Raw genomic sequence first — 10,068 nt, forward strand, 5'->3', positions numbered from 1 at the left:
AGTTTGCTATGACCAACATTTTTATTTACCGGAACCAGTTGAGTGTTAATGTAGTGGAGCTGCATCCGGCGACATAATTTACTACATTCAAGTATCATTTTTGCTGGAACCAGCACGAGCTTGCCGTCATCACACGGGGCTGCTCAGAACGATGCGCGGGCGGCCGATGTTGCCATGACCACGTTGGCAACACTCCAACGACCACGTGATGCTCGGGACGGCGGCGTCTCAGTGCCGCATCGAGATGCAGCAGGCCTACAGGCGATGACGGCGAACTGTTTGAAGGACACATCAGGGCTGCTTGCAATGTCGATGACGGCGACCACGCGATGTTCAAGCCGGCGGCCAGGGCAACGAGTGTGGGTGGTGCCGTTGGCCGGCAAGCGCGGGCAATCAAGGACGAGCGTGGTCGGTGCCGTGCGGAATCCGCCATGGACAGAAGCTACAGGTCAACGCGAGATGCGAACAGGATCCATGGGAAATCAACTGCTGGAGGTTGCGCAATCCTACGGTTGGGGTTGACAGGCCGAAATTTCGGCCGGCGCCTCAGTCGCCAAATATAATAATTTGGACTAAGAAAAGTCTTGTATTTTGATAAGAAGGGAGTAGTTTTGAGAGAAGTACTACTCCCTTTGTCCTAAAATAAATGTCTTAATCACAAATTTGTATTAAAGTTAATATAAAATTGAAACAGTTATTTTAGAACAGAGGGAGTACAGTTTAGCCTCCCTTAATCACATACCTCCTTTAATCCTTTAATCCTTTTATTACAGACTCTGACTCATTTACGGCGTGACTGCCAAGAAAGAGGCAAGTCACGGGGGAAAAAGGAGGCAAGTCATCCAGTCCATATCTCGGGGTCCTAGCTATCTCGTCTCGTCTCCTCGCAAGATCGATCTGCTCCTCTCCCCGCGAGTCGCCGCCGGCCAGAAAAATACACTAGCTCCGTCCGCCGTCTCTGTTTGCAGATGGCGTCTGGATCCACTTCTTCCGGCGGCGCCCGGAGGGGGCTCATCTCGTGCCTGCACAGCCTCAACTGCCGCGACGAGGACGCGCCTCTTCCCCACGACGACGACCTGCGCCAAGCCACGCACCAGCTCATCGTCGGTTTCTACGACGAGGCGTTCCGCCGGCTCCGGCTGCCCTGCAAGGCCGTGCCCGACATCTACGGCCTCCTCAGCACCCGCGGCCTCTGCCTCGGCCTCCTCGACCCCGTCTCCGACATCATCCTCAACACCATCGCCCTCCTAGACCTCAAAACCAAACCCCCCAAAGACGACTACGACGTAGACGCCGCTCCACCCGCCGCTAAGAGGAGACGCAGGCCCGGTTTCGACCCCTGGCACGAGGTTGCAACCAGGTGCTGCCACAGTCTCATGGCTTTCCTTGTGGCATACTTCGGATGCATCAACGAGGCACAGGCCTTTCGCTACCTCTACAGGGCCAACGCCAATCTCAACCTCGCCGTCATGCTCGTCCAGCACGATCTCTTCCATGGGGAGCCGGAGGCACTGGACCCTGAGTCCTACAGGACCCGGGCCGCCCTCAAATGGGTGTCCACCTCAGCAGGTGACGATTCATCCGCCACCTTGGCTCGGGTCATGGCAATCCGGCTCAAACATGCCGACCTTGACCTTGTGAAGAAGAAGCTGTTTTCAGCCACCCCTCTCACGGCCGAGGATGACCGAGCAATCCACCGTGTATTGCACGTGATGATGACCCCGATGTGTGTTGGCAACATCACCCACACCGATGACGGGCTGGTTGTCCATGTCCGTCAGAACCTCGACCACGGCGACGACGCTATCTGGTCCAAAACAAAGCCCCTTGTCTATAGTACAGCTGACGCCAGGATCACCTCCACCGCCTTCCGCTGGGACGGGACCGCCATCTCGTCTCTGCACTCCGGACTGCATGCCAAGCTGCTACATTGCCTGAGGATAGCAAATGGCCAGAAACACATTCTCAAGACCTCGTGTGGCGGCGACGCCTGCGATTACCTGCGCTCTCTCAAGATGTACCTCCATGGAATGATTCACAACTTGTACGTCCAGGCCTTCAAGTTGCTGCCCGCACCCTCGGGCTCGCTCATGCGAAGCATCCTCATGGCAGGCCACTGCTATGGCCCCTATGACCCTCTCTCCAACATCATCCTTAACTCAATCTGGCATGACACCTGTGGCTCCGTTATCTCAGCTTCTGACCGCATGATGTTGAATGAGTACAACGACGTCATGGACCCCTTGTCTCTGCTCCGACTAGTTGTTCGTTCCCTCGAGGGGCTCGCAAACCTTGTCTTGTTCGCCGACCCCCAATCCTCAATTGCTTGTGTTCTGGAGAAGCTATGTAGTTTAAAATGCGCCATCCTTGTTGACATGTTATCATCAGCAACAAAGAGCTCTGAAAAGAACCCCTTCCATGAGGCGGCCATGGCTGCTAGACACCCGCTGCCTCTTCAGCTCGGTGAATTTCACCAGATGCTGCTGCTCGAGCCCGATGGCCGAAGAGAGCTGCTCTCACATATAACCAAGGCGCAAACTAGTGGTGGTGTGGTGTGCTTCGATGACATCAGAATTTGTATCTCGGCCATTTGCGACAAGTTCAAAGAATCCAGGTCTCAAACTAGTGGCACCGTGCAAGCTCCTGCTCCTGAACTTTGTGCAGAGGCCTTGAGGATGGTATCAAGCCAGAGATCAGAGTATGAGGAAGAGAGGAGCTGGTTGCGTTCAAAGATTGAACAGTTGCTCAAAGATTACACGGACCAACATTTTTGGGTAGGCATTGAACTTCCTCCGTTTGCAATCACTAGCTGCTACTTAGGTACAGATATTCACTTTACCTTGATTTGACCAACAAACACTCTTGCTTCTTAATTTCTTGCTTGCTGTAGGGACCAAAGTATGAACTTGATTTTATATTTGGTGTGGAACAAATAGAGCACGGCTGGCACCGCCGCACTGATACGTGCCACCACGTGAACTTCATGGCAATTTCTGATGAGAATGTTTCGAGGACCCTATTTTATGCCGAGTTATGGTCCTGGCCCTCACGTAAGCCAAGGACAGAATTCTGCTGCCCTCTACCCTCTGCAAACGTCGGTAAGTCCTCTACTTTTCTGCCGCAGCACGGCTGATTAGCAAGTGACAGCATTTGATTAGTAGTTTGGGTCACGGCGATCTGCTTCTCATCATGCTTGCATGCACGTACCATTCATCGTAAATCTGTTGGCTTGTCATCATCTATCTTACTGAATAATAATCCACTGTTGGGTTTTATTTTGTTGATAGGACGTTGCTACTATGACATGATTCGTGCAAGGAAGATCGTGTATCCAGATGACGGCAAGTACTTTCGCGACGATATCACCCATGAGGGAACCGGCAACGTGGATGGTGTGCTACAGATGGACCTCGTGCACTTTAGCTCCGAGTTGGACGTGGAGCTCGCGCGGAATTTGAACATGCCGCCCACTTCAGATCCAGAGTATGAGTCCAAGTCTTCAGATCAAGAGTATTCAGAGTATGAGTCTATGTATCAGGATTAGAGAGTCTTCCCGGCCGCCTCCATGGCCACGGCTCGCTGGTTCGTGTGCGATGCTATCAGCCCTTAATTATGTCGGCCTTGTGGTCGGAGTTCAAAAAAAAAACATCCAGGTTTCAAACTAGGGGCTGGCGCCGTGCAAGCTTCTGCGCCTGAACTTTGTGTAGAGCTAGGGAGGCCGCCTTGAGGGTGGTATCAAGCGCGAGATTACTAATTTTGCTCCATCATATGTAGTTCATATTTATTGGGGAAGATCTCCAAAAAGATAAGATAAACGTATACTTAGGAACGGAGGGAGGGACCATCGACTTATGGCATGATCCATGGATCCCCAGGGGCACTACTAGGCGCCCTTCCTTCCTTAGGGGACAGGCGGTCGTGACTAAAGTGGCGGACTTGATCAACCCTCTCACTGAGCAATGGGACATGGAGCTAATACATGATTTGTTTACGCCGGATGACGCCCGTCAGATTCTGGCCATCCCTCTTCGCACCGGCATGGAGGATCATGTGGCGTGGCATTACGATCCCAAGGGTGTTTTCAATGTCAAATCCGCCTACCAGCTGGGGGTCCGCTGTTGGGGAACGTTGCAGAAAATAAAAAATTTCCTACGATTTCACCAAGATCCATCTATGAGTTCATCTAGCAACGAGTGATAGTAATGCATCTACATACCTTTGTAGATCGCGAGCGGAAGCGTTCAAGAGAACGGGGTTGAGGGAGTCGTACTCGTCGTGATCCAAATCACCGATGACCAAGTGCCGAACGGACAGCACCTCTGCGTTCAACACACGTACGGAGCGGATGACGTCTCCTCCTTCTTGATCCAGCAAGGGGAAAGGAGAGGTTGATGAAGATCCAGCAGCACGACGGCGTGGTGGTGGATGCAGCAGGGTTCCGGCAGGGCTTCGCCAAGCGACTACGGGAGGAGGAGGTGTAGCAAGGGGAGAGGGAGGCGCCAAGACTTCAGGGTGCGGCTGCCCTCCCTCCCCCCCTCCTTTATATAGGCCCCCAGGGGGGGCGCCGGCCCTGGAGATTGAATCTCCCAAGGGGGGCGGCGGCCAGGGGGTGGAGTGCCCCCCAAGGCAAGTGGTGCGCCCCCCACCCTAGGGTTTCCAACCCTAGGCGCAGGGGGGGCCAAGGGGGGCGCACCAGCCCACCAGGGGCTGGTCCCCTCCCCACTTCAGCCCACGGGGCCCTCCGGGATAGGTGGCCCCACCCGGTGGACCCCCGGGACCCTTCCGGTGGTCCCGGTACAATACCGGTGACCCCCAAAACTCTCCCGATGGCCGAAACAGCACTTCCTATATATAATTCTTTACCTCCGGACCATTCTGGAACCCCTCGTGACGTCCGGGATCTCATCCGGGACTCCGAACAACTTTCGGTTTGCTGCATACTCATATTCATACAACCCTAGCGTCACCGAACCTTAAGTGTGTAGACCCTACGGGTTCGGGAGACATGTAGACATGACCGAGACGGCTCTCCGGTCAATAACCAACAGCAGGATCTGAATACCCATGTTGGCTCCCACATGCTCCTCGATGATCTCATCGGATGAACCACGATGTCGAGGATTTAAGCAACCCCGTATACAATTCCCTTTGTCAATCGATATGTTACTTGCCCGAGATTCGATCGTCGGTATCCCAATACCTCGTTCAATCTCATTACCGGCAAGTCACTTTACTCGTACCATAATGCATGATCCCGTGACCAGACACTTGGTCACTTTGAGCTCATTATGATGATGCACTACCGAGTGGGCCCAGTGATACCTCTCCGTCATACGGAGTGACAAATCCCAGTCTCGATCCGTGTCAACCCAACAGACACTTTCGGAGATACCTGTAGTGCACCTTTATAGTCACCCAGTTACGTTGTGACGTTTGGTACACCCAAAGCACTCCTACGATATCCGGGAGTTACACGATCTCATGGTCTAAGGAAAAGATACTTGACATTGGAAAAGCTCTAGCAAACGAACTACACGATCTTTGTGCTATGCTTAGGATTGGGTCTTGTCCATCACATCATTCTCCTAATGATGTGATCCCGATATCAATGACATCCAAATGTCCATAGTCAGGAAACCATGACTATCTGTTGATCAACGGGCTAGTCAACTAGAGGCTTACTAGGAACATGTTGTGGTCTAAGTATTCACACGTGTATTATGATTTCCGGATAATACAATTATAGCATGAATAAAAGACAATTATCATGAACAAGGAAATATAATAATCATTTTATTATTGCCTCTAAGGCATATTTCCAACAGTCTCCCACTTGCACTAGAGTCAATAATCTAGTTACATTGTGATGAATCGAACACCCATAGAGTTCTGGTGTTGATCATGTTTTGCTCGCGGAAGAGGTTTAGTCAACGGATCTGCGACATTCAGATCCGTATGTACTTTGCAAATATCTATGTCTCCATCTTGAACATTTTCACGGATGGAGTTGAAATGATGCTTGATGTGCCTGGTCTTCTTGTGAAACCTGGGCTCCTTGGCGAGGGTAATAGCTCCAGTGTTGTCACAGAAGAGAGTGATTGGCCCTGACGCATTGGGTATGACTCCTAGGTCGGTGATGAACTCCTTCATCCATATTGCTTCATGTGCTGCCTCCGAGGCTGCCATGTACTCCGCTTCACATGTAGATCCCGCCACGACGCTCTGCTTGCAACTGCACCAGCTAACTGCTCCACGATTCAACATATACACGTATCCGGTTTGTGGCTTAGAGTCATCCAGATCTGTGTCGAAGCTAGCGTCGACGTAACCCTTTACGACGAGCTCTTCGTCACCTCCATAAACGAGAAACATGTCCTTTGTCCTTTTCAGCTACTTTAGGATATTCTTGACCACTGTCCAGTGTTCCTTGCCGGGATTACTTTGGTACCTTCCTACCAAACTTACGGCAAGGTTTACATCAGGTCTGGTACACAGCATGGCATACATAATAGATCCTATGGCCGAGGCATAGGGGATGACACTCATCTCTTCTTTATCTTTTGCCGTGGTCGGGCATTGAGCCGAGCTCAATCTCACACGTTGCAACACAGGCAAGAACCCTTTCTTGGACTGATCCATTTTGAACTTCTTCAAAATCTTATCAAGGTATGTGCTTTGTGAAAGACCTATGAGGCGTCTCGATCTATCCTTATAGATCTTGATGCCTAATATGTAAGCAGCTTCTCCAAGGTCCTTCATTGAAAAACACTTATTCAAGTAGGACTTAATGTTGTCCAAAAGTTCTATATCATTTCCCATCAAAAGTATGTCATCTACATATAATATGAGAAATGCTACAGAGCTCCCACTCACTTTCTTGTAAACTCAGGCTTCTCCATAAGTCTGCATAAACCCAAACACTTTGATCATCTCATCAAAGCGAATGTTCCAACTCCGAGATGCTTGCACCAGCCCATAAATGGATCGCTGGAGCTTGCATACTTTGTTAGCATTCTTAGGATCGACAAAACCCTCCGGCTGCATCACATACAGTTCTTCCTTAAGACGGCCATTAAGGAATGCCGTTTTGACGTCCATCTGCCATATCTCATAATCATAGTATGCGGCAATTGCTAACATGATTCGGACGGATTTTAGCTTCGCTACGGGAGAGAAAGTCTCATCGTAGTCAACCCCTTGAACTTGCCGATAACCCTTAGCGACAAGTCGAGCTTTATAGATGGTAACATTACCATCCGCGTCCGTCTTCTTCTTAAAGATCCATTTGTTTTCTATCGCTCGTCGATCATCGGGCAAGTCTGTCAAAGTCCATACTATGTTTTCATACATGGATTCTATCTCGGATTGCATGGCTTCAAGCCATTTGTTGGAATCTGGGCCCGCCATCGCTTCCTCATAGTTTGAAGGTTCACCATCGTCTAACAACATGATTTCCAGGACAGGGTTGCCATACCACTCTGGTGTGGAACGTGTCCTTGTGGACCTACGAAGTTCAGTAGCAACTTGATCCGAAGCACCTTGATCATCATTAATTTCCTCTCCAGTCGGTGTAGGCACCACAGGAACATTTTCCTGAGCTGCACTACTTTCCGGTTCAAGAGGTAGTACTTCATTGAGTTCTACTTTCCTCCCACTTACTTCTTTCGAGAGAAACTCTTTTTCCAGAAAGGATCCGTTTTTGGCAACAAAGATCTTGCCCTCGGATCTTAAGTAGAAGGTATACCCAATGGTTTCCTTAGGGTATCCTATGAAGACGCATTTTTTCGACTTGGGTTCGAGCTTTTCAGGTTGAAGTTTCTTGACATAAGCATCACATCCCCAAACTTTTAGAAATGACAGCTTAGGTTTCTTCTCAAACCATAATTCATACGATGTCGTCTCAACGGATTTAGACGGAGCCCTATTTAAAGTGAATGTAGCTGTCTCTAGAGCGTATCCCCAAAATAATAGCGGTAAATCGCTAAGAGACATCATAGATCGCACCATATCCAATAGAGTGCGATTACGACGTTCAGACACACCGTTACGCTGAGGTGTTCCAGGCGGCGTGAGTTGTGAAACGATTCCACATTTTCTTAAGTGTGTACCAAATTCATGACTTAAATATTCTCCTCCACGATCTGATCGTAAGAATTTTATCTTTCGGTCACGTTGATTCTCTACCTCATTCTGAAATTCCTTGAACTTTTCAAAGGTCTCAGACTTGTGTTTCATCAAGTAGACATATCCATATCTACTCAAGTCATCAGTGAGAGTGAGAACATAACGATATCCTCCACGAGCCTCAACGCTCATTGGACCGCACACATCGGTATGTATGATTTCCAATAAGTTGGTTGCTCGCTCCATTGTTCCGGAGAACGGAGTCTTGGTCATTTTTCCCATGAGGCATGGTTTGCATGTGTCAAATGATTCATAATCGAGAGACTCTAAAAGTCCATCAGCATGGAGCTTCTTCATGCGCTTGACACCAATGTGACCAAGGCGGCAGTGCCACAAGTATGTGGGACTATCGTTATCAACTTTACATCTTTTGGTATTCACACTATGAATATGTGTAATATTACGTTCGAGATTCATTAAGAATAAACCATTGACCATCGGGGCATGACCATAAAACATATCTCTCATATAAATAGAACAACCATTATTCTCGGATTTAAATGAGTAGCCATCTCGTATTAAACGAGATCCAGATACAATGTTCATGCTCAAACTTGGCACTAAATAACAATTATTGAGGTTTAAAACTAACCCCGTAGGTAAATGTAGAGGTAGCGTGCCGACGGCGATCACATCGACCTTGGAACCATTCTCGACACGCATCGCCACCTCGTCCTTCGCCAGTCTCCGCTTATTCCGCAGCTCCTGCTATGAGTTACAAATATGAGCAATGGCACCGGTATCAAATACCCAGGAGTTACTACGAGTACTGGTAAGGTACACATCAATTACATGTATATCAAATATACCTTTAGTGTAGCCGGCCTTCTTGTCCGCTAAGTATTTGGGGCAGTTCCACTTCCAGTGACCCTTCCCTTTGCAGTAAAAGCACTCAGTCTCAGGCTTGGGTCCATTCCTTGACTTCTTCCCGGCAACATCTTTGCCGTCCTTCTTGAAGTTCTTCTTCCCCTTGCCCTTTTTGAACTTGGTGGTTTTATTGACCATCAACACTTGATGTTATTTCTTGATTTCTACCTCTGCTGACTTCAGCATTGAAAATACTTCAGGAATAGTTTTCACCATCCCCTGCATATTGTAGTTCATCACAAAGCTCTTGTAGCTCGGTGGGAGCGACTGAAGGATTCTGTCAATGACCGCCTCGTCCGGGAGGTTAATGTCCAGCTGGGACAGGCGGTTGTGCAACCCAGACATTTTGAGTATGTGCTCACTGACAGAACTGTTTTCCTCCATCTTACAACTATAGAACTTGTCGGATACTTCATATCTCTCGACCCGGGCATGAGCTTGGAGAACCATTTTCAGCTCCTCGAACATCTCATATGCTCCGTGTTGCTCAAAACGCTTTTGGAGCCCCGGTTCTAAGCTGTAAAGCATGTCGCACTGAACGAGGGAGTAATCATCAGCACGTGACTGCCAAGCGTTCATAACGTCTTGGTTCTCTGGGATGGGTGCTTCACCTAGCGGTCCTTCTAGGACATATGCTTTCTTGGCAGCTATGAGGATGATCCTCAGGTTCCGGACCCAGTCCGAATAGTTGCTGCCATCATCTTTCAGCTTGGTTTTCTCTAGGAACGCGTTGAAGTTCATGTTGACATGAGAGTTGGCCATTTGATCTACAAGACATATTTTCAAAGATTTTAGACTAAGTTCATGATAATTAAGTTCATCTAATCAAATTATTTAATGAACTCCCACTCAGACTAGACATCCCTCTAGTCATCTAAGTGTTACACGATCCGAGTCGACTAGGCCGTGTCTGATCATCACGTGAGACGAACTAGTCATCATCGGTGAACATCTCCATGTTGATCCTATCTTCCATACGACTCATGTTCGACCTTTCGGTCTCTGTGTTCTGAGGCC

At 49.0% G+C, this 10,068-nt stretch overlaps 1 protein-coding gene across 1 annotated transcript; it reads left to right on the forward strand.

Annotated features, from left to right (window-relative positions):
- The first annotated feature begins 859 nt into the window (after positions 1-859).
- On the forward strand, positions 860-3,648 carry LOC123094204 (uncharacterized). The gene is made up of 3 exons (XM_044516262.1): positions 860-2,774; positions 2,891-3,098; positions 3,288-3,648. The coding sequence occupies exons 1-3, from the start codon at positions 969-971 to the stop codon at positions 3,542-3,544; spliced, it is 2,271 nt and encodes a 756-aa protein (XP_044372197.1). The 5' UTR covers positions 860-968; the 3' UTR covers positions 3,545-3,648.
- Positions 3,649-10,068: the final 6,420 nt, after the last annotated feature.

This window comes from Triticum aestivum, chromosome 4B (assembly GCF_018294505.1).
Source record: "Triticum aestivum cultivar Chinese Spring chromosome 4B, IWGSC CS RefSeq v2.1, whole genome shotgun sequence".
Taxonomy (NCBI): Eukaryota; Viridiplantae; Streptophyta; class Magnoliopsida; order Poales; family Poaceae; genus Triticum; species Triticum aestivum.